The sequence below is a fragment of the Sarcophilus harrisii genome, chromosome 3 (assembly GCF_902635505.1).
Source record: "Sarcophilus harrisii chromosome 3, mSarHar1.11, whole genome shotgun sequence".
NCBI classification, from domain to species: domain Eukaryota; kingdom Metazoa; phylum Chordata; class Mammalia; order Dasyuromorphia; family Dasyuridae; genus Sarcophilus; species Sarcophilus harrisii.
Genome location: NC_045428.1, coordinates 604,544,175 through 604,567,566, shown reverse-complemented (window position 1 = coordinate 604,567,566; position 23,392 = coordinate 604,544,175). Strand labels below are relative to the sequence as shown.

The 23,392-nt window shown below is 55.2% G+C and overlaps 1 protein-coding gene across 2 annotated transcripts; it reads right to left on the bottom strand.

The window, feature by feature from the left end:
• Positions 1-3,060: 3,060 nt before the first annotated feature.
• Positions 3,061-23,392, bottom strand: LOC100919594 (NACHT, LRR and PYD domains-containing protein 14). Of its 2 annotated transcripts, XM_031963531.1 has the most exons (12): positions 22,982-23,392; positions 22,323-22,461; positions 21,474-21,545; positions 13,449-15,132; positions 12,851-13,021; positions 11,722-11,889; positions 8,717-8,887; positions 6,686-6,856; positions 5,352-5,522; positions 4,965-5,135; positions 3,947-4,117; positions 3,061-3,396 (listed from the first exon to the last, which is right to left on the bottom strand). In XM_031963531.1, exons 2-12 carry the CDS (start codon positions 22,342-22,344, stop codon positions 3,255-3,257), a joined length of 3,114 nt encoding a protein of 1,037 aa, XP_031819391.1. In that variant the 5' UTR covers positions 22,345-22,461; positions 22,982-23,392; the 3' UTR covers positions 3,061-3,254. The 2 variants fall into 2 exon arrangements, with proteins under 2 accessions (XP_031819391.1, XP_023357093.2); XM_023501325.2 differs by lacking the exon at positions 22,982-23,392 and having other exon boundaries at positions 22,323-22,609.

Here is a 23,392-nt window from a genome sequence, read left to right as displayed (position 1 = left end):
GACTTAGATACTTATGAGCTCTCTAAAGGTGTGAACACAAGCATCATTTCTATCAGTTGTACTTAGTACCTTGTTTCAAGTTCTGGCCCAAAATATCTCCTTCTAAGATCAAATCAATCATATTGAACCAGGCCAAATTAGATAATTATTGTCTCTATCAACTCCAATGGCTTAACAGTTTGTAAAGATTCCAACAGCTGGTCTTGTGGCTTCTGGCCTGGCTAGCTTCTTGACTCAGCTGCACACATTACTATTGCTGATTCCCTTCCACCTCCGATCTTTCTTTACTGAGAATAAAGATTGAATATTTTCCCCTAACCTGAATTCCTAATTCCGGCTGATTTTAAAATACGCAGTCATCACACTCTGTGGTGGCAAAGAATTGGAAAGTGAAGGGATAAGTGTCAATCAGTGGAGTAGGTTGTGTCATAAAATTGTGTCATAAGAAATGCTGGGGAGCACGTGCTTAGAAAAGCCTGAGGAGACTCAGAGGCGGCGGCGGCTGGGTGGAGCAGTGCATGGAGTGAGTCGGGGACTGGGATCTCCAAGACTGCTCTTCAGGTCGCTTCCTAAGCTGGGCGACCCTGGCCAACTCTTAACTAGGTTTGCTCCAGTTTCCTCACCTGTAAACTGAGCTAAAAATGGCCAATCCCCCCTCCAGCATCTGCCAAGAACACCCCACCACCACCATGGGCTCAGGAGTTGTCAGACCGGACAGCAGCAAGGGACCAGAACCAGCAGTCACTGGACAGTCCCAGCTGCTGATCACTTCGCTCTTAGCAGTACAATGGACATTCCCAAGGACTCTTGGGCCCCATGGGCTCCAGGGCAGACTCAAGCAGACTTTCACTCTTATTTAAGGACCACGCCCAAGTGCAAAACCCAGAAAGCTTGTAAAGGATTAAAAGCCCTGCACCATTAAGGGGCCACGGGTTCTCCCAAAATGCCCCCAGCTGTGAATCCCAACACCCCTGAAGGGATTGCAAATCAGCCTTTCCTGACCAGATGTTGCTTGTGAATTGGGAATGGAATAAATGGGAGGCCAGAAGAGGGAGTCCAGAGCCTGCTCCTGCCCCCCAGTCTCCTTGTATCATTATCTTCTCACATGAAAGGGATTCCCTCCTGCTGGTCAGAACTAGATTCCCAGCAGCCACTAGCAGGTGGTTCCCGTAACATTTATTATTTTTAATATATGTGTTAGTTACGTATAGTATATATTGATACATAATATCAGTAACTTTTTGCTTTGGGGTTTTCCACAACGTGGCTGATATCCCCAGCAGCCACTAGCAGGTGGTTCCCATAACTATTTTTAATATAATTATATATAAGTTTTTTAATGTATAACTTTTTGTTTTGGGGTTTTTCCACAACGTGGCTAATATCCCCAGCAGCCAGTAGCACATGGTTCCTGTAACATTATTTTTAATATATATGTTAATTATGTATAATATATATTGATACATACTATCAACAACTTTTTGCTTTGGGGTTTGCCACAACATGGCCGATATCCCCAGCAGCCACTAGCAGGTGGTTCCCGTAACATTATTTTTAATATATGTGTTAATTATGTATAATATATATTGATACATAATATCAGTAACTTGTTGCTTTGGGGTTTGCCACAACATGGCCGATATCCCCAGCAACCACTAGCAGGTGGTTCCCATAACTTTATTATTTTCAGCATTTGTTTTAATTATATATAACATATTTTAATATAGAATAACAATAGCTTTTTGCTTTGGGGGTTTTCCACAATATGGCTAATAGGGAAATGTTTCGTGTGGCTGCCCGTGTATAGTCCGTGTATAATTTCCCCAGTTACACGAAGTCGATGTTTAACATTGGCTTAAAATTCTGTTCCAATTCCTCCCTCCGCTTGTGCCGCTCCTTGCTAAGAGGGCCGGCAGTTTGATGTGGGTCACACGGGCACAATCGTGTAAAACCTATTTCCATATTCAGTGATTTTATGAAAGAACAGAAAAGGAGGAAAAAATAACCAAAAAAAGTTCACTTTGACCCCTCTTCTGACTCCACTGGGATCTCAAAATTGTTCAAAGAAAAAATGAAAGTATTATATAAACAAATACTTGACCGAGGGCCAGGACTCGCTTTGCTGGCGGGGTCACGAGCTCCCCACAAAATCACTCTTTGCTCCTAAATGACGGGGAAATGATGGGTCCCCGGTGCCCTCTGCAGACCTATGAAGCCGCCCTTAGCAATTGTGCATGTGGGGGATGGCGGAGGAGGCGGCGCCCATTGGGCACGCTCCCTCCTGCAGTGGCCAGTGGCGGCCCTGCTCGTTCGCCTCATCTCTGGGCCCCTCCTCATGCTGGTAGAGACAACGAGCTCTTTGATCCCCCTTTGGCTCGCTCTAATGAGCCTTTGCCTTTTCCCAGAGATCCTTGGGAGGGGAGAATGGGCGGAGGGGATTGGGAGAGTCCCTGAGAGCAATTGGGCCAGGATCTGCTTACGAACCCTGGGGCCCAAGGGGAGAGCTCCCAGACCCCCTTTTCCTGGCTGTGGAAAGCCCCGAGACAGCAGCCACAGAAAGGGTGCCACAGTTCCAGAACCTGCCCCTTTGGTGGGATTATCCCCCTTACAAAGGGGTTCACATGCTGGGGATGAGCAGCTGGGGGGGGCCCCTCTGGGCCCAATGGAGGTCGGCTACCTCTCTGGAGGCCCAAACTAGTTGCCCTCGAAGGGGCCGCTGACCCTGTGGGATGGCCCTCGCTCCCAAGGACAATCATTCTGGTGTTTAGAGGCTCCTGGGAACCCCTGAATTCTCAGGAGAGGAGGCAGGCCACCCTTCCCACCCTGAGCTACTTGTGTGGGAGCCAGGACCCATCATCAACATTTGGGAAAAGCAAGACCCCAACTCTCCCAGTCTGAGGTCCCCTGGAGCAGCTCTGGGGGGGGGGGTGATTCGTGAGGATGACGTGAGCGAAGGGGAGGGAGATTTCGCAGGGGTCCGCAAGGCCGAGCCACACCAGGGGAGCCGGAGCCCGGCCCGGACCCACAGGCGCACACCACAACTCACACAAGCACACTGAATGCAGAGAAAAACAATCAGTCTGTATTTGATTCACCCTTGAAGATGTCCAAAGGAAGAAGGGTGTGGGCACCGCGTACCCGCCAAGGGCTGAAGGGGGTCTTGCAGGGCACATGTGCCGCGCTGGGGACCCGCTGCTCCCATGGGCCCCTGGGACAGACTGAGGATGGGGGCGGGGGCAGGGAAGGGGAGCGGGTCAGGTCTCCAGCCACCAGGAAAAGCCGAACTCCTCGGGCTCGTGACTGTACCAGTCGCCAGTGATGACCAGCTGCGGCCGGTTCTCCTCGGCTGCCTTCAGCATCCGCTGCGCGTCCTCACTGAATGCCTCCTTCCACAGCCTGGGAGGGGGGGGAGAGGGGCTGTCAGTGCTGGGAAGGGGGCTGGCAGGGAGCACTAATTAGACACCTCCGAAGTGCACCGGGAGGGCGGGGAACACTAAGACACCTTCAAGCACACTGGGGCCAGCGGGGGACCATTAATGAGACACCTTTGAGGTGTACACTGAGGCCAGTCAGAGAACATTAATTAGACACCTCCGAGGTACACTGGGGCAATCAGGGAGCACTAATTAAACACCCCTGATGTGCACTGGGGCTGCCCAGGAACATTAATTAGACACCTACAAGGTGCACTGGGGTCAGCCAGAGAATAGTAATTAGATACTTCTCCAAGGTGCACTGGGGCTGGCAGTGAACATTAGACACCTCTCCAAGGTACCCTGGGACCAGCCAGGGAACATTAGACACTTTTGGAGTGCACATTGGAGCTGGCCAGGGAACATTAATTAGAGTGCACAAAAATGGCCAGGGAACATTAATTAAACTGGGGCAGGGAGACAAAGTCCAAGCAGGATCCGCCCCCCAACCGCCGCCTTTGCTGGGCACTTACGCCAGGAGCTGCAGTCCGCATTCAGGCCGCTCCAGGGCCTCGCACAGCAGCCTCACCCCTTCGTCCCACAAGGCGTTCTGGGCCAGGTTCAGACTCTTCAGCCTCGAATTGCAGAGGATGACGGAGGAGAGGTCCTGGCAGCCGGCGGTGTTGATCTGGCACCTCTCCAGCCTGCCCGAGGGACACAAGTGAGGCCGTGTGGCCAGCGTGAGTAGAGGGCGCAGAGGCCCCGGGGAGAGGGTGTGGATTGGCCAGAGGCCCGGGGGAGAGGGCGCAGACCGGCTGGGGGCTCCAGGGAGAAGGGGCGGACCAGTCAGAGGCTCCATGTGCTCACAAGTTCCCTCATCCAAGGTCATAGATGGTTTTCTGGCCCTCATCCCCAGCTTCTCCTCATCCTCTCACCCCGTGCTTGGCCCCTTCTCTCTCGCCACCCTGGGAGGGCTCACCCATTCCACTCCTAAGTGCAGATTGCAGCCCTCTGCGCACTCCCTAGAGCCTCCCTCTAGCCAAGCTGTCTCCACGGCCCCTTGAGTTAACATGGCTCCCACTGAACACGCTCAGCTAGTGGAGCTGCCCATCGCTTCTGCCCTCTTGCCATCTCGTGACCTTGGATGCCCCTTCAGCCTTCCCCCTCCTTACCCAAGGCCCACGGTTCCCCCTTTCCCTTAAGGCTCCAGCCCCACAGCCTTCATAGGGACCACGTCCAAGCCATAACCCAAGGTACCAAAGCCCGTGTTGGCCCAATTGGCCACGCCGGACACATGGTAACCCGACTCACAAAGTGACGCTATGTTGGCCCTCTTGGGGAATGGAGGACGGCTACCAGCTACCAGCCAATACAAAGGCCTGTGCAAGTATGAGCCCTGCCCCCCAGGAATTAACAGTCTTAGTGGCCCCAGAAACATGCTGCAGTCCCACTGGCCCCCCCAAGAAACACGCCATGGTCCCCAGGAAGCACGCCATGGTCCCCCTGCCCCTCCAGGAAACATGCCATGGTCCCTTTGGCCCCCTGGTGTACCCGAGCCTCTGGAGCTGACAGTCGGGGTGTCTCAGGGCCTTGCAGAGCAGCTTGACCCCCTCATCTTTGAGGGCGTTGTGACCCAGGTTCAGGCTGTGCAGGTTCCGGTTGAGGATGAGGGCGTCCGCAAGGTCCTGACAACAGGCCTCGGTGAGGAAGCAGACCAAGACGCTGTGGGAGAGGCCAGAGTGAGGGGGAGCCCAAGGCCGAGTCCCTGAGCCCTTCCCCTGCACCTCAGTTCCCCCCCTCCGGGGGCGTGGCCGGAGCTCCCTCGCCAGATGGCAAGCCCGGCGAGGACAGGGGCGCACGTGGAGGCTGCGGTAACCCCCGCCCACAGCCCCTGCATGCAGTGGTGCTATGTAAGTGCTGAAGATGGCAGGGGCTTACTCCAAGGCTTGAAGGCTGCACTGCGGCTGCGCCAAGGCAGCGCACAGCAGCTTCATGCCGTCATCCCCGAGGTCGTTCTCCCCCAGGTCCAAGTGGGTCAGGTTCTTGTTGTTGAGGAGCACAGTGGCGAGATCCTGGCACCCCGCGGCGGTGAGCCCGCAGCTCCACAACCTGCAGGCCGGGCCAGGACACATGCTCACCCCAACTGAGCCTGGCGCCAGGTCCCTGCAGCCCCCCACCCCCTCCTCCCATCCCAGCATCCCCCCCCCAGGGGACTGAGCAGTCCCATATTGGGGAGGGGGCTCTCACTCAGGCCCCAGCCCCGGCAATCTGGCCTACGCTGGCCCCCAACCCAACCCTCAGCAACCCCCCCCTCCACTCAGCTTTAGGCTGAAGCAGGGGTGCCATGGGTGGGGGGCCTGTCCCGGGGAGGGACCCCCACCCTGTGGGAGCCAAAAACGAAACCTGAACCGCCCTCTGCCCCTGGGCTTCACTAGAACAAAGGCACGTCCATGTGGGCCCTGGCGCGCCCCCACCCGCGTGGCGGGGAGGGCCGGTCACGCCGCCGAGGGCCCCCCAGACAGCAAAGGGAGACGGGCTCCTTCCTAGGGTGCTCTGGACAGCCAGGGGCTCCTGTGAGGGTGACCTAGGGAGCACCGGTGTCGGCTACAGAGACCCGAGGGCCCACGAGGGCCAGAAGGTGCTGAGAAGGGCCGCAGGAGATGGAGAATCCTGCCTGCCCCTCCCTGCCCCTGCCTGCCCCCGCCAAGCTGAGGAACACCACGGGCCAGGCAAGGGCAGGCCGGGGCCGACCTTGGGGTGCCCACCCCTCTGCCTACCCGGGGCTCCCCCGGCTGGGAAGGATGAGGACAGGGCCACCTTCTAGCTCCTCCCCATCTGGGGGCACCACGTCCCCCTCACCCTGAGGCCTGCCCCCTTCTTCCCTCTTGGAGAGGGCTCTGGCCTTTGTGTCAACTCTGGCCCTATTCTTTCCCTCCCTCCCTCTCTCCCTCCCTCCCTCTTCTTCCTTCCTCCTCTCCTCCTCCTGTCCCTCCTCCTCCCTTAGTGTGCTCCAGCACACTAGGGCAGCTCCTACATAAGGACCCAGAAGCACTTGTCCCATTGCCAGAGATGAGTCCAAACAACTAAGGGTATGACCTTGCTCCCATCCCCAAGGACCCTCCTGAAGGCCCCCCCCCAGGGTTCCCTGAGGACCCTCCTGAAGGCCCTCCCAGGGCCCCTGAGGACCCTCCTGAATGTCCCCCCCAGGACCCCTGAGGATCCTCCTGAAGGCCCCCCCCAGGGCCCCAAAGGGCACAGCCCTGAGGCCTTACGTTAGTTTTTGGAGGGGGCAATCGGGGCATTTCAAAGCTGTGCTCAGAATCTTTAGGCCTTCGTCCCGAAGGCTGTTGTGGGCCAGGCACAGGTGGGTGAGCTTCCGGCTGGCGGTGAGGGTGGCAGAGAGATCCTGGCAGCCACTGTCGGTCAAGCCACATCCTGCCAACCTGCAAGGGGCACACACAGAGGTGGGAAATGATCCTGGGCCTTCTATGGAGGAGGGACAAGGAAACAGGAACGGAAGGGGCTGGCTGGAGGCAAGGAGCAAAGGGGGGAAGCGGCGTCTCCAGTGAGGCACCCCCGAAGCAGCCACCTCTGGGCCCCCACAGGGGGGGAGCTTGCTGACGAACATCCCCTGCCTTGGCTACTTCCCCCACTGCTCGGGTCAGACACAAGTACGACCCCCTCCTCCACACAGGATCCCTCAGATGCTACCATCAGCCACTTCCTCCCGCTGCCCCGATGTCCCCCCCTCCAGGCCCATCCTCTGGACTCACTTCAGCTAGCTTCCGAGGAGGACCCTCCCCCACTCCCTAGGGCTGAGCCCCTCAATGCGGCCCAAGATCTCAGCAGTCAGGACCTCCCAAGTGCAGTCCCTGGCTGTGATTCCTGGATGGCACTTTTCTGGGCCTCAGTTTCTCCATCTGTAAGACTAGAGGCTCAGACAACCCAGAAGGTCCATGATCTTGTGAGTCCCATCCATCCAATCGCCAATGGGACGGCATCTGGAGCATGTGACTCTGTCTCCTCCACAAGAAGAGCGCCAGACAGCTTATCGAGAATGCAGCCCGGGGGCCCGATCGGCCCGGCTCCGGGGGAGAAGGCGGCGAGTCTGGGGGCCCGATCGGCCCGGCTCCCTGCCATCACTGCTTCCTGGCCTCAAGTTAGCCAAGTTCGTGGACCAATTTTGTGGCTCTGTGCTCTTCCCTTTTTCAGGACATTTTTATTCTGCAGTCCTGGACCAACCATCCTGGTTTGTTTCTTAACTTTTAATTAGCAAAAAACCTCCCTTTTCTTCTCCCTTGTTTCCACTCCCCCTCAAAAACAGGGGGCAAAACCAAAGCCCTGATCCAAACCTGACTGTGGAGCACAGCACCCGTCCCCGTCAGCCACAAAAGCTCCGTCATCAGTCTCCTGGAATCGTGTGATGGGGCCACAAAAGGCTCTCCCAGACCGCAGGGACTTTGCCCCGGGGTTCCGTGCACAGAAGCTGCCCAGATTGCCCTGCACCCACTCCATTCCCAACTGCTCACGGCACCAGTGCGCCCCTCAACATTCATAGGCTCTTGTTCAGTCATTTCCCAAAGGAGACAGCCCCTTCTCCAGCTCTGCCACCAAAAAAGGCCCGTTCTAAAGGTTTTGCTCCTCAGAGTTTGTTCTGTTTAGGGCTTAACCTCCCCCCCGCCATTCCCCCATCTCTTCCTCCTCTCCCTTCCCACTTCTCTGCCGAGGGAAACGCATTTCTGTTTAGGGTCTCCTTTGACCGGTTTGATGCAGGTCAGGCTTCCCTGCACCCGTTCCCTCCATTTGCAGCGAAGTCTACTCACTCATCCCGAATACGTGAGAGGCTGTTGCCCCAACCTCCCTCCCCCTTCCTCTCCTGCCCTCCTCGGTGCATTCTTTCCCTATTTCCATGCATGTTTAAGACCACCAAGACGTAACGGGGCTCATCTAATTCGACTCCCCTCTGCAACCTCACAGGGTGAACACTGCACTACTCGGTGTCTACGAGTGCCGACCCAAAGTCACCATCACTGGATGTGTCCGCCATCACCCCCCGTCCATCAACCTCCGGGTCCGTCATCAGCACCCCTGGAGCTGGGCAAGGCTGGCCCGTCCTCCGTGCGCTGGCCTTCCAAGTCTGACCGCAGCTCTCGCTGCCTCCCCCAGCCTTATCCTGTCCTCCCGGATGCCCGGCCCGTGGGGGCCATGGCGCCATTTCCCAGGTGGGAGAATCACGGTCACCCCAAGAAGTCCCGCAACCCCCAGCCTGCCCCCGGTCCGGGAGCGGGGGAGTGGCTACTTACACCAGTTTCTGGAGGTGGCACTCGGGCCGGTTCAGGGCCTCACACAGCACCTGCACGCCGCTGTCCAGCAGCTGATTCCCCTCCAGGTTCAGGTGGCTCAGGCTCTGGTTGCAGGTGAGGGCCAGGGCCAGGTCTGGGCAGCAAGCTTTGGTGAGGGCACAGCTCTTCAGCCTGGGGGGTGAACAGCAAGCGTCACGGGTCGCCCACCTCTCTGCCTCCCCGCCCTCTCCTTCCCTTCCCACTCCTCCCCTCTTCCTCCTTCCCCTCCCGTTCTGCTGCGTCTCCCGTGTGTGTGTCTGAGGTTCTGTTCAAATCTCTGTCCTGCCTGTCTCCGTCTCCTCTCCCTCTGCCCTTGGTCTCTTCTCTCCTTGTCCCACCCCCCTCCCCCCTCCTTCCTACCTCCCCACCCCATGTTTTTATTTCTTTTCTGAACAGAGACTGTCCTGGGCAGGAGAAAGGGCAGCACTGGCAAGAGGGGACTGGGGACTAATGAGGGAGACACTGGAGAGAGCTAGGAAGCAGAGAGAAGGCTGGGAGAGGAAGGAAGACTCCCGAAGGAGGGAGGAAGCAGCCGAGCGCCCCGGGGTGGGCCGAGAGGGACACCCCATGGTCCTCAGCTCAGGCTCCCCCAAGGGGTGAAGGGCTCCCTGTCACTGGGGCACCAGCTGGAATCTGAACGCAGGCTTCAGCATCAGCTCCCTGCCCCCGACACTTTCTGCCGCCCCCTCCTCAGCACCTCTGCAGTGAGAAGCCCTCACACCCAGGGTGCCCTGAGCCTCGCATCTCCCGCCGGGCACAGCGCAACCCTGATGGGAGGCAACCAGGGGCATGAATGGAGCTGGGCATCTTCCACCTGCGCAGCCTCCTGCGCCAACCCAAACTCCCCGGGGGCCTCCCAGGGTCCTTCACTCGATGGGGAGTGATTGGTCACACCCTTCCCATCCCGGTGACTCTCCACCCTCGCAGATGACGACCCAAACGTGCCCCCATCACCCCCCCAACTTCCCATCACCCCCCCACTCTCCCTCCCCAAAGTCCCCAGGCTCTGTGCCCTCTGGGATGCTTGTTCCATTAACAACCTTCAACTTAATCTATTCCTCTCCTCTTCCTTCCATGTACTCCCCCCTTCCAAAAGCTGTAGATGGACCCTCCTTGCCCCCTCTTCCCTCACTGGTCCAGGCTCCCCCCTGCTGCTTCCAGAGCCCCCCTTCCTCCAGCGCTCAGTAGCCTCTGCCCCTCACAGCTCCTCCCCAGTCACAGTCCTGGAGCCGTATCTCCCCTCCCTCCCTCCATGTGTTTGGTCCCTGGTTCCCAACATTTCTCTCCTCCCCAACTCCTGCCCTCATCCCAGGAGACTCGTAGGCAGACTCTCCCTCAAAGCCCCTAACCAATGAGCTACTCTGCCTCACACATGGACCATCTCCAGGCTCACACTTGTACAAGCCCCATGTAGGGGCACCTGGGCTCCCTCTGCCTCTCCATAACTGCCCATCCCCTCCGTGGCTTCTCCAGGCCGTCCCTCTGCTCCTCGCCCCACTGTGACCTCTGGATGCCCTCATCTTACGTTATAATCCCCTTCTCATGTTCCCAGCTTGTCTTAGATCCCTGCCATGGTCCCTCCTACATCCTGCCCCATTCTGACTGAGCCACTTGTTAAACAGCTGGGCCCTCGCTGCCGCGGCCAACCCTGGGCCAGCCTTATTCTCCTCCTCAGCGGCACTTCCAAAGCCCCACTCTCCCAGCTCCGAGCCCCATTCACCCAAGAGGCCCCGTGGCCGTGCCATGGCTCCATGGCTCCCATCTCCTCTCCCGAGGCAGCCCCTCCATCCCACCCCTCCCTCATCCCCCTCTCTGGCTCATCTTCAGCCTCTCCCCTCTCTCCCGCTGCGTCTGGAGCTCCCCGACCTGCAGCCCATAACTGGTCCTGTGGCTTCTCTGCCCTCCTGAGCGCCACCCACCAAAACCGCCCTACCCCGATGTCCTTCTCCTTTGCTGGCTCCGGCCTGAGGTCGGGCCCTCTGACCCTGGGTGCCCCTCGGGGCTCCTCCCACTATCCCATCAGTCCCACGGATTGGGCGATCCCCTCTCAGCTGAGAACTCTCAGGCCCCTGAGACCCTCCTCTGGCCCCTCCCCAACTGCCTCCAATCACCTGAGCCTCCATGCCCCCAAAACAAACGCTCTCCTGGCCGACTTCTCCCTCTTCTCCCCTCCTGATGCCGAGGACACCCCCGACTGAGGCGTGCCGTGCACTCACCCCCACAGCCATATGAGGATCTCGCCTCGGCAGCACCCCTCAAATTCCCCCCCTTGCTCCGACTCCCCTCTCCAGGCCTTCCTAATTGCTCCCCAGACCCCCACCACAGCGCTAGCAGGTGGGGACCTGCCTGTTCTAGTCTCCCGCCCACCCCAGCCACCAAAGTCCTATCCTGTCAATAAACCCTTCGGTCCTGGGGCCGAGGATGGGGAGGCTTCAAGCAGGCTCCCAAAATGCCAGGCGGACCCCGGCAACTCTTGATTACAGGGTGAAGGGAGGCCTAAGAAGGCCTTTGCAAGGGCAGTTTTTTCCCCCTGAGGCAACTGGGGTTATGTGACTTGCCCAGGCTCACACAGCCAGGAAGTGTTAAGTGTCTGAGGCCAAATTTGAACTCAGGTCCTCCTGATCTCAGGGCTGGTGCTCTCCCCACTGTGCCAGCTGGCCCCTGGGCAATCATTTCTAAGCACCCACTCTGTGCCAGCCACTGAGTTCATCCTCAGCCCCAGGGGATCCCGGCAAGAGCACTGGGGAGACCTCTGCGGGGTGGCTTCCGGCCCTGGGGGGAGGGGAGTCTGCGTCCTGAGGTGAGACCAGCCTTCCTTTTGCCATCCCCCACTGTTCTTTCATCATTGGTCTCATTAAGGAGCCACGGCTGGCAAGTCATGGGTGCTTCCCCACCCAAAAAAGGGCACGGGGAAGGTGGGGAAAGCGGGGGGGGGCAGAGCGGGGCAGGTTTCGAGGAAGACTCACCTCAGATATTGGAGGTTACACTGGGGGTGTCTCAAAGCCTCACACAGCAGCTTCATCCCATCATCCCCCAGCTGAAGATCCAGGTCAAGGCATATGAGATGTTGGTGCCCGATGAGAGCCAGCGGGAAGTCTCCACAGGCAAAGGGGACAAAGGCGGTCTGCCTGATCCTGCAGGGAGGGAGGCCCCAGGAGGCCCTTTGTTCCTTTCGGCCTCCACCAGGGCCTCCCCTGGAGTGGCCCATTGTTCCCCAACACTGCCCCCCCCACTCATCTCGTTTGGGGCTCGGCCCAAAGCTACTGGTAGATCGGGTAACAGCTAGAAGAGAGACAAGGAAGATGGAAAAAAGGAAGGAGGGGAGGGAGGGAAGGAGAGGAGGGAGGGAAGGAAGGAGGGAAGGAGGAAGGGAAGAGAGGGAGGGGAGAGAGAAAAGGGAGAGAGGAAAGGGAAAAGGAAGGGAGGGAGGGAAGAAAGAAGGAAAGGTGGGAGAAAGAAGGAAGGGAGGAAGGAGGGAGAAAAGGAAGAAGGGAGGAGAGGGAGGGGAGAGAGAGGAAAAAGGGAAAGAAGGAAGGCAGGGAGGGAGTGAGGAAGAAAAGAAGGAAGGGAGGAAGCAGGGAAGGAAGAAGAGAAAGAGGAGGGGAAGGGATAAGGGAGGGAGGACTAACAGCCATTTAAGGTTCTCAAAGCCCTTTACAAATACTCTGCCCCCCACTTCCTCACACCCACACTGGGTGGGGGGCACTACTGGGCTCCCTGTTTGATGGAGGAGGAACGGAGGCAGCCCCATTGGGAGGCTTCCACAGAAAACCTCTGACAAATCTCGCACTCTCACCCAGGAGGGAGGGAAATTCCAAAGGTGGCAATTCCAGGAAGAAGGAAAAAGGAGGGTCGTCCCCCAAAATGACTGGGGTGGATGCCCAGGGAATTCACCAGTGTTTAAAGCACCCCCCCAAGCTATCGCACTCTGCGCCCCACCGACACCTGGGAAAGCCGTCTACACTGGCGGCTCCAACCTCAGCTCCCTCGCTCACTGGGTGGGCTCTCCCTGAGGGCCCAGCTTTGAGCCCATCTCCTCCCCGGGTCCCCCAGCCTCCTCCCCGGGTCCCCCCCCCGCCCCTCCCCGCCCCTCACCTCAGGGTGTGCAGGTGGCAGTCGGGATGGCTCAGTTGGTCACTCAGGCACTTCATGCAGAGGTCATTCATGGAAGAGAAGCTCAGTTCCATCTCCCGCAGGGTGGCGTTGGTGCTCAGCACGGTGTACAGCGCCTTCCAGCGCGAGGCGATGAGGTCCAAAGCTTGGGGCCTGGACGAAGGGAAAAGGGACGCTTGGAAAGCGGCTGGGGGAGCCCGGGCCAGGTCCCAAAGTCGCTGCGGGGAGCCCCACTCTACCGGGAGGACCCTATTCTAGGGGGAGGAGCCCCGTCACTCAAGTAGGAGGAGCCCCATCATACTAAGGGGAGGAGCCCCACCTCACTAGGGGGAGGAGCCCCATCATACTGGGGAAGAGTCCCATCATATTAGGGGGAGGAGCCCCATCATACTAAGGAGGGGAGCCCCACCTCACAGGGGAGGAGCCCCACCTCATTAGGGGGAGGAGCCCCATATCTCACTAGGGGGAGGAGCCCCACCTCACTAGGGGGATGAGCCCCATCATACTCAGGGGAGGTGCCCCCACCCCTCTAGGGGGAGTCTAGACGGCCTCCCGCCCCCCGCCAGGCCGCCGCGCTCACCCAGCCTCGGCCTCCGTGGGTGACTCCGGGTCGTCGGGGTCCTGCTCGTGGAAGACCTCCCTCTGCAGGTGGAGCACCAGCTTCTCGAGCCGGCGGCAGTGGCAGAGGCAGAAGGAGGACACCAGCAGGTCCACCTTGCTCCAGAGCACCAGCTGCAGGTCCCGGAAGTGGTCCATGGCCTCCTCCACAAAGGCCGCGTCCTGTGTCTCGTAGAGGCTGAAGAAGAAGTGGTGCAGCGAGAGGGCGCGCAGCGAGGGGGCTGCCGAGCCACTGAACACGGCGGCCCACAGCAGGAGGTCCCGCCGCAGCTGGGGCGACAGGCGGCAGCCCAGCTCGGCGTCCAGCAGGCGGGCGCACTCGGGGTTCAGGAGGCCGAAGAGGAAGTGCACGGCCAGGCTCAGGAAGCTCGTGTCCACGCCCGAGTACTTCTCCAGCTCGGTGGTCAGGTCTTGCACCGAGTGCGCGGCCGAGGGGCTGCGGGTCACCTCCATGGCGCTGTACAGGGCCGCGAAGAACTCCTGCAGGGTCAGGTGCAGGAAGGCGTAGCCGCCGGCGCGGCCCAGGATGATGTGGGTGTTCAGGAAGGGCTCGAGGTCGGCCGGGGTCAGCATGTGCCGCTGCAGGTCGCTGGTGTCGAAGCCCGTGGCGTGGGCCAGCACGCCGTCGGCCGCCAGGCGGCACAGGGCCCGCAGCTGGCCCTCCTGGGGTGCGGCGCGCCCGCGGAACAGCCCGGTCACATAGGACACGTAGAGGCGCGTGGCGGTCAGGGGGCCCTGGCTCAGGTCCTGCCCGTCATCCAGCCGCTGCTTCAGGCCCGTGCAGATCAGCCAGCAGACCAGCGGCGAGCGGCACAGGGTGGCCAGCGTCTCGTTGTCCCGCACGGTGGCCAGGGCGGCGCGTGCGCTGGCCCGGTCCCCGAAGAAGCGGTGGAAGTACTCCTCCCGGTCGGCCTTGGACAGCCCCAGGACCTCGACCAGCTGCGGGCAGCCCAGCCAGCGCGCCAGGCGGGCCCAGCCCGAGGGCCGCACCACCAGCAGCAGGCAGGCCTCGGGCAGCAGGGTTCTCCGCAGCAGCCCCTGCAGCAGGCTGGCCAGCGGCCGGGGCTCGTTCCAGTCGCGACACAGCTCGGCTTCGGGCCCATCCAGGAAGGGCTTCAGCTCCTCCAGGCCGTCCAGGACGAACAGCAGGTTCTGGGGCTGCGACAGGATGTCGGAGACGGGGACCGGGGGGCTGGGCCACTCTCCGGAGATCAGCTCCGCCATGCTCTTCTCCGCCGTCCCGTCCATGTCGCCGAGGTTGAAGTAGAAGACGTACTGGAACACGTCCCGGCAGAGGTGCCCGTGGGCCCAGTCCAGCATCAGCTTCCTGGCCAGCACGGTCTTGCCGATGCCCATGGGCCCCTGCAGCACCACGGTGTTGGGTCGCCGGTCAGTCCTCTCGTAGGGCTGGAACAGGGCCGCCAGCTGCCCGGCCTGGCCGGGGATCTCGCTGAAGGGTGGCCCTTCGCCAGGGGGGAGCTCGGAACCCTCTTCTCCGATGACCACTCGGACCTTGGCGCAGGTGCGGGAGAACAGCAGCGTGGTGGGCCCGTACAGGAAGTTCTCCCGCTCTCCGGGCCAAGAGTCTCCGGCCCTCAGGGAACTAAATTTCTCCGCCATCCAGGCTCTGTACCTCCTCCTGTCATCTATGTCACGAAAAAAGCCGGAGAAACAGAGGTTACGGGTGGGGGCAGGGGTGGGGACAGGGCTTTCCTGAAGTAGCCTTCATGTTCCACTCAAATTCCTGAGAGCAGAGGGCCAGGACCGCAGGATTGCGATCTAGGGGCCTCCATGGGGGTGAATGCTACAATTCACAGGCCAGGAACTAGGGAACATGATGAAATACAAAGTGGATAATCTCAATTATATTAAATTAAACAAAACCAATGCAGCCAAACTAGAAGGGAAGCAGAAAACTGGGGAAAAAATGTTTACGTCCAATGTTGCTGATAAAGGCCTCATTTTCTAAAATATACAGAGAACTGACTTAAATTTCTAAGAATTCAAGCCATTCTCCAATAATAAATGGTCAAAGGATATGAACAGAATTTTCAGATGAAGAAATGGAAATTATTTCTAGCCATATGAAAAGGTTCTCCCAAATCACTGTAGATCAGAGAAATGCAAACTAAGACAACTCTGAGATACCACTACACACTTGTCAGATTGGCTAAGGTACAGGAAAAAATAATGACAAATGTTGGAGGGGATGCGGGAAAACCGGGACACTGATGCATTGTTGGTGGAGTTGAGAATTGATCCAGCCATTCTGGAGAGCGATTTGGAACTATGCTCAAAAAATTATCAAACTGTGCATCCCCTTTGATCCAGCAGTGTTACTACTGGGCTTATCCCAAAGAGATCTTAAAGGAGGGAAAGGGACCCACATGTGCAAACATGTTTGTGGCAGCCTTTTGGTAGTGGCAAGAAACTGGAAACTGAATATATGCCCATCAGTTGGAGAATGGCTGAATAAAAGTTCTGGTATATGAATGTGATGGAATATTATTGTTCCATAAGAAACGACCAGCAGGAAGATTTCAGAGAGACCTGGAGAGACTGATGCTGAGTGAAATGAGCAGAACCAGGAGATCATTGTACACGGCAACAAGGCTGTACCATAACGAAGTCTGATGAACGTGGCTCTTTTCTTTTTCTTTCTTTTTTTTCTTTTTTTTTTTTTTTTTTTTGAGTGGAAAATCTTTTAAATTTTTTTTAAATTTTAGCTTTTTATTTACAAAGTATAAGCACAGGAATTGCCAAACCTTTTGTTCCAATTTTTCCCCTCCTTCCCCTCCAACCCCCTTTCCCCAGATGGCAGGTTGACCAATACATGTTAAATATGTTAAAGTATAAATTAAATACAAAATAAGTATACATATACCGTTATTTTGCTGTACAAAAAGAATCAGACTCTGATGTATTGTATAATTAGCCTGTGAAGGAAATCCAAAATGCAGGCGGGCAAAAATAGAGGGAATGGGAATTCAATGTAATGGTTCTTAAGTCATCTCCCAGAGTTCTTTCACTGGGTGTAGCTGGTTCAGTTCATTCCTGCTCCCTTGGAACTGATTTGGTTCATCTCGTTGCTGAGGATGGCCAGGTCCATCAGAATTGATCATTATATAGTATCGTTGTTGAAGTATATAATGATCTCCTGGCCCTGCTCATTTCACTCAGCATCAGTTCGTGTAAGTCTCTCCAGGCCTTTCTGAAATCATCCTGTTGGTCATTTCTTACCGAACGATAATATTCCATAATATTCATATACCACCATTTACCCAGCCAATCTCCAATTGGTGAGCATCCACTTAGTTTCTGGCCACTACAAAGAGGGCTGCCACAAACATTTTGGCACATACAGGTCCCTTTCCCTTCTTTATGATCTCTTTGGGATATAAGCCCAGTAGAAACACTGCTGGATCAAAGGGTATGCAGGTTTGATAACTTTTTGAGCATAGTTCCAAATCGCTTTCCAGAATGGCTGGATTCCTTCACAACTCCACCAACAATGTATTAGGGACGTGGCTTTTTTCAACAATGACATGATTCAGGCCAGTTCCGACAGATCTGAAGTGAAGAGAACCATCCATACCCAGAGATAAAACTTATGAAGACCAAATGTGGATCACAGTATCGTATTTTCACCTTTTTTGTTGTTCATTTTTTTTTTTTCTTTTTCACCTTTTCCCCTTTTGATCTGATTTTTCTTGGGCAGCATAACAAATATGGAAATATATTTAGAAGAATTGAATGTGTTTTACCTATTTTGAATTACTTGCTGTCTAGGGGAGGAGGTGGGGGGGCAGAGAGGGAAAAAAAATTTGAATCACAAAGTTTTGCAAGGATGAGTGTTGAAAACTATCTCTGCATGTACTTTGCAGGGGGGAAGCTATTTTTTTTTAATCACTTGTAGAACAGGGCGACATGTTACCAGCAGTTTACATAAGAAAAATCTAGAGAGTTTTGTTGCTATTGTTTTGTTTTTGGTTACCTACAAGGTTCTTATAGGCTTTAAGCTGTAGTGTGTGGTGGCTACCTAAAATGCTCACAAATTTGCAATAATGGAAGTGCATGTCTGGAACGGGATCAGGGAACACTGACATTTTAGAGAGAATAAATCAAAGTGATAAAATTCTATTCTTAATTGATCAGGATCATTTACACATGAATAGGCTGGAGGCCAGAGCAATAAAGTCCTCCCAAAGCTTCACATTACAGAAGGATCACCATTTCCAGCTGACTTAATTCCCCATCAGTTGCTTTGCTTGGTTTTAACTCCATAAATATCAGCCTCTTTATTTTCATCACCCCAACTCTTTTCAGCTTCCCTTAATGAATTGTATTATAAGCTTCTTGAGGGCACAGACTAGTTTGGTTTTTTGTTTTGTTTTGTTTTTAACACATTTGTATCTCCATTGGTTAGCACACTACCTGGAAAATAATAGGTGCCCAATAAATGTTTATGGACTAGGTGAAAACAAAAACCCATAGTTCTTAACTAGGGTCAACAGACCCTGCCTGGGATCTGTGGACAGAAGTCAAAAAAGGCCCATGATTACAGACATAAAACCACCAAGCTGGCACATGAGCTGAGTCTGGGCTTCATTTCACAAAGGCCATGATGCCCACAGGACAGCCCTTCTTCATGGCACTGGTAAGCAAGGGGATTTTAAAAATTTGAGTACCCCCAATGTTCACTCAGACAGGAGGTGGCTAAGGAGCCCCACGCTGGGAGGCGGCCATCTCTAATAGCTGGCATTTATGGTTTGCATAGCACCTTGGTACTGTTTTCATGCCCTTTACAGGTGATAAAACTGAGGCAGGCAAGCACTAGTCAATGACTAACTGAGGCTGGACTTGAATTTAGGTCTTACTGACTGAGCTGTGCACTCTATGCATTGTGGCGCCCCTTTGCTGCTTCCAGGTCAAAGACCCGAGTTCAAATTCCATCTCTGTCATTTGACTACCCTGGATATGGTAGCACTGGGTGCTACCTGGGACTTGGAGCGGGTCCCTTCCCCAACTGTAAAAAATCTTACTAATAGACCACATCCTTGGGATATTTTCTGTGATTTGTAAGGGATCTCTCCTTGAAGGTCAGGTCCCTTTGTATAACCTCGTGCCGAGAACAAGAGAACGTGCTTGTGATTATTTGTTAAGACACCGGAAGCCACAGGAAAAGCCGAGCACGTTTCCTTGTGCTCGATTTAAGGCCTTCCTTTGAGGGCATGTTTTTCACTCTGAAACCTGGTCAGTTCCCCGAGTGAAGCCAGCTGGGATAAGGGAATGAAGAAAGCACTCTCCTTGATGGAAGAGCCCATATCTGGGGAGCTGTTCTGTCCAGGTGTTGTTTATCAAATAATAAACTGGGTGTAGTGCCTTCTTTGTTCTCAGTGTATAAACCCCTTAGAGAGGGGGTCGTTCACCCAAGGAGGGGCCACTTTGCCTGGGATTTTTCCCAATTTGGGGTATACCAGCAGCCTGATTTGGGGCTGAAGGGTCCAGAGTTGATGTTTCCCGAATTAGTGACGATGTATGTTATATTTGTTCTCTGTCTTTGTTATATCGTGATAATGATTGTCTGTTAAGTTGTGTAATAGTTTTCACTACAAGTCTTTTTACTATTGTTTACATCAGCAATCAACTTCTAGGCCTCCCTAGTCTGTGCCTGCTGAATGTGAAATCTGAACCTAGATTAACCTGACAGCCCTCGAGCTGACAATTTGTTCTTTTGTAAACCCCAACCACATCTCCACCCTCTTTCCTGCCCCTTGTGGGGGCTCGTCCCAGGGATGCTAGGGAAAGGCTCAGCCAGAGGGCTGCCCAGAGAGGACAGTGGGCAGAGCTCAAGGCTGGAGGCAGCAGGCACTACTATTACTAGTCTGTAGCCAACAGATAATGCTATAGTTAGTACTAGTGGTCCGAGGGAGTGGAAGTGTGTAGAAGCATCAGTCAGAATAGTCAGTGGCAATACTAAGTAAAAGCAATAGTAGTTATAGTAGTTGTACTAGGGGACAGTAAAAAGGCTGTTAGTAGTAGCTACTAATGGTGTTACTAGTGATAGGCGCTAGGAGCAGCAGGTAAGAGTTGCTACTAACTACTAACAGTAGTTAGTATGAAGTGGTAGTCACTCAGCAGTATGGAGTAGTGGGAAAGAAGAGTAGTTAAAAGTAACAGTAATAGTAGTTGTGCTAAGTGACAGGAAGAATGGAGGTTAGTAGTAGGTAGTAATGGTATTACTAGTGATAGGATCTAGGAGCAGCAGGTTAAGAGTTGCTACTAACTACTAACAGTAATTAGTACTGGTATGAAGTGGTAGTTACTCAGCAGTATGGAGCAGTATGGAGAGAAGAGTAGTTGTGCTAAGTGACAGTAAGAATGGCAGTTAGTAGTAGGTAGTAATGGTGTTACTAGTGATAGGAGCTAGGCACAGCAGGTAAGACTACTATTAGTACTGATATGAAGTGGTAGTCACTCAGCAGCATGGAGTAGTGGGAGAGAAGAGTAGTTAAAGTAGTAACAGTAGTGGTCATACTTTGCGAGGTGACAGTTAAGTGACAGTGGTAGTAAGGGACAATAAAAATGGCAGTAGTAAGTAGTGGTAGTGTAGCAGTGTGGAGCTATGGGAGAGGAAAGTAGTTAAAAGTAGTAACAGTAAGAATGGTGGTTAGTAGTAGGTAGTAATGGTGCTACTAGTGATAGGAACTAGGAACAGCAGGTAAGAGTTGCTACTAACAGTAATTAGTCCTGGTATGAAGTGATAGTCACTCAGTAGTATGGAAAGAAGAGTAGTTAAAAGTAGTAACAATAGAAGTAGTTGTGCTAAGTGACAGTAAGAATGGCAGATAGTAGTAAGTAGAAATGGTGTTACTAATTAAAAGAGCTAGGAACAGCAGGTAAGAATTGCAAGTACTAAAAGTTATAGCACTAGTAGTACTGATATGAAGTAGTAAGTCACTCAGCAGTATGGAGTAGTAAGAGAAAAGAGTAGTAAAAAGTAGTAATAGTAGTAGTAGTTTTGTGCTACATGACAGTAAAAATGGTGGTTAGTAGTAGGTAGGGATGGTGTTACTAGTGATAGGAGCTAGGCGCAGCAGGTAAGAGTTGCTACTAACTACTACTAGGACTGGTATGAAGTAGTCACTCAGTAGCATGGAGTAGTGGGAGAGAAGAGTAGTTAAAGTACTAACAGTAGTGGTCATACTTTGCGAGGTGACAGTAAAGTGACAGTGGTAGTAAGGGACAATAAGAATGGCAGTAGTAAGTAGTGGTATTGTAGCAGTATGGAGCTATGGGAGAGGAGAGTAGTTAAAAGTAGTAACAGTAGTTGATCATGGTACTAGGTAATAGTAATGGTGGTCATAACAGTAGTCATTGGTGGTAATGACGTTCCTAGTGATACTAAGTAGGTGGGGACAATCAAGAGTTAGTAATATTACTACTAATAGTAGTTAATCATGGTACCAAATAGTAGCAATAGTAGTTAGAGCAGTTGGTTCTAATGTGTTCAGTGGCAGTTAGTAGTTGGCTAGTGGGATTGGGGCTACTAAAAGTACTAGGGCAGTGGAAGTGAAGAGCACTCAGTAGGACTAACGCTTGTAAGTTAGCAGTGAGAGGTGGCAGTGATAGCACTTAGTAGGTTGGGACAGTATTATGAGAAGTGGTCATGGTGGTGGCTAAGAGCAGTGGGAGTAGCTACTAGTGGAATGAGGTGGTGGTAGAGGCAGTGAGTAGTCATGGAAATTCATGGTCATAATGGCCATAGTATTACTGGAGGTAGTAAGGGCAAAGGGCACTAAAAGGACTAAGTTAGGATTCGCATTCACATTAGGCAATTAGCACTAATAAGGGTAAATAGGAACGGTTGTTAATGGAAGGAAGAGCAGCCCTGGGGGCTGGCTGAGCGTGGGGCAGTACAACACTGCCCACTTGCAGCCTGCCCCCATCTGCTGCGCTCCCCATCCTGCCAAGGGGCCCCACTCACCTGAGTCTTCCTCCGGCTCAATGACCTTCTCTACCGGGCTGGCTCCAATCCGTCCCCGCATCTCAGCGGCCTCTGTGGACCAAACGAAGGTCACTGACGGCCGGGGGTCTCGCCACACCTTCCCCATCCCGGGGGGGCCCCTTCCATTTGACCCAGTGCACGTCAGCTCTTTCAGCGAGCTCCCTCATGGTCAGTGAGGCAGGATGAGATACAAAGTGACCAGAGCATCCAGACCCAAAGCCAGAGAGACCAGGGTGCAGATCCCCCCAACAAATGGGGGGGAGAAGGGGGAACCACATGAAAGCAAGGTCTGAATCACCAAGAACAAGGTGAAAAGTGGCAGGAACAGACATATACGGGTGCATTGTTGGTGGAGCCCCATGGGGAATTAGGCAAAGTCAGTCACTGCAGGGCCCCCTCCTAGCCATCCCACTTCTGGGCATGACCCAGCCCATGGAGGCGAGAGGGTTCACTCTGTGCCTGCAGAGAGCCGGGCCCGAAGTGCCGCCCCCCCAAGCGCCTCTAAGCCATGACCACACCATTCAGAAGGGCAAAAGTGAGAAACAAGGGCAGGGCTGGGGAGAGGAGGGAAGCCCCCAGAGACGAGGGAGGAGGGAGCACAGGACAGAGGCCCCCCAGGCTGGGGGAGAAGGGGGTACAGGGTGGAGGAGGCCCCCAGAGATTGGGGAGAGAAGGTATACAAGCAGAGACTGGGGAGAGAAGGGGATACAGGGTGGAGACAACCTCCCCAGTCTGGGGAGGAAAGGGGTACAAGGCAGAGAAGGCCCCAGAGACTGGGGAGAAGAGGGGGTACAGGTACTGAGGGGCCAAGCCTGGCAAGCCACTCACCGCTCTCTGGGGGCTGCTCCATGTTCTCGCAGACTCTGGGGGTCCCGTTCTCACCAAAGGGGGGCCAGGGGACCAGAGGACCTTCGTCCCTGTGGCCAGCACCAAGTTGTCACCTGCCTCACACAAGGCCAACCGGACCCTGAAAGGACAGCGGCCAGGTCAGGCCCAGGATCAGGCCCAGCCCGTGCCCTCTCTGTACAAGGGAGGGAGGAGGGGGGAGAAAAGGAGAGGGAGGAGGGAGAGGGAAGAGAAAAAGAGAGGGAGGAGAGGAAGGAGTGAGAGTGAGGGAGAGCTGGGGGGAGAGAGTGAGGGGGAGGCAGAGTGAAAGTGAGAGTGAGTGAGGGGAGGGGCGGCGAGGGGGAGGTAGGGCAGCTGGGGGTGGGGCGGGGCGGGGCAGGGCGGGACAGACGCGCCCCGTGACAAGGTGCTGAACCAATAAAGAGCGCATTGCTTGGACACTGGCGGTAACCTAGGGCCCCGCCCCCTCCGGGCGGGGTCGCGGCCCCCGGAGGCCTCATTAGGCGGGACCGTCTCCCCGAGCTCGAGGCCAAGTCCTCCCCCTCTCATTTGGGGGGAGGGAAAACGGGGGGAGGGGGAGCCGGTGTACGGGGCCCGATCCCAGCGGTCGAGAAAGGAAACTGAGGCAGAGGCTCGCTCACCGAGGCTGTTGCGGGTCCGGGAGCGCGCCCGCCGAGTTCGACGCCCCACTTCCCTCTAGGAGGGAAAACTTTCGCTCGCGAGTCCACCCCCTGGCGCCCGGAGCGCAACTCCATTGGCTCTTGCAGCCGCCCGTCTCCCTCAGCCCCTCCCCCTGCCCTTGGAGGTGTGCGGGCCGGGCCTTCGAGAGGAACAGCTTCCAAAAGGGTGTGTGCCCATGCGCCGGCGCCTCTAGGCCTCCCCTGGAAAACTACATTTCCCAAGACCCCGCGCGGCGCCGGCGAGGCCAGGGAGGAAAACGCTGGGAACGGGCCCCGGGAGGAACGCGGATTTTATTTGGTGGTTTATTAGCAATTACCCACGACTGTAACGCTATCAGAATAATAAAAAGTTTGTGGCAACTTTGTCAGTTA

What these genes read in the sequence shown, in the direction of transcription:
- LOC100919594 (XM_031963531.1), bottom strand. Translation starts at nt 22,344, where the DNA reads ATGGAGCAGCCCCCAGAGAGCG. An exon ending in CCCACGGAGGCCGAGGCTGG is followed by an intron (nt 13,022 to 13,448) that starts GTGAGCGCGGCG and finishes CCCTTCGTCCAG; the next exon opens with GCCCCAAGCTTTGGACCTCA. An exon ending in TGCCACCTCCAGAAACTGGT is followed by an intron (nt 6,857 to 8,716) that starts GTAAGTAGCCAC and finishes TGCCCCTTGCAG; the next exon opens with GTTGGCAGGATGTGGCTTGA.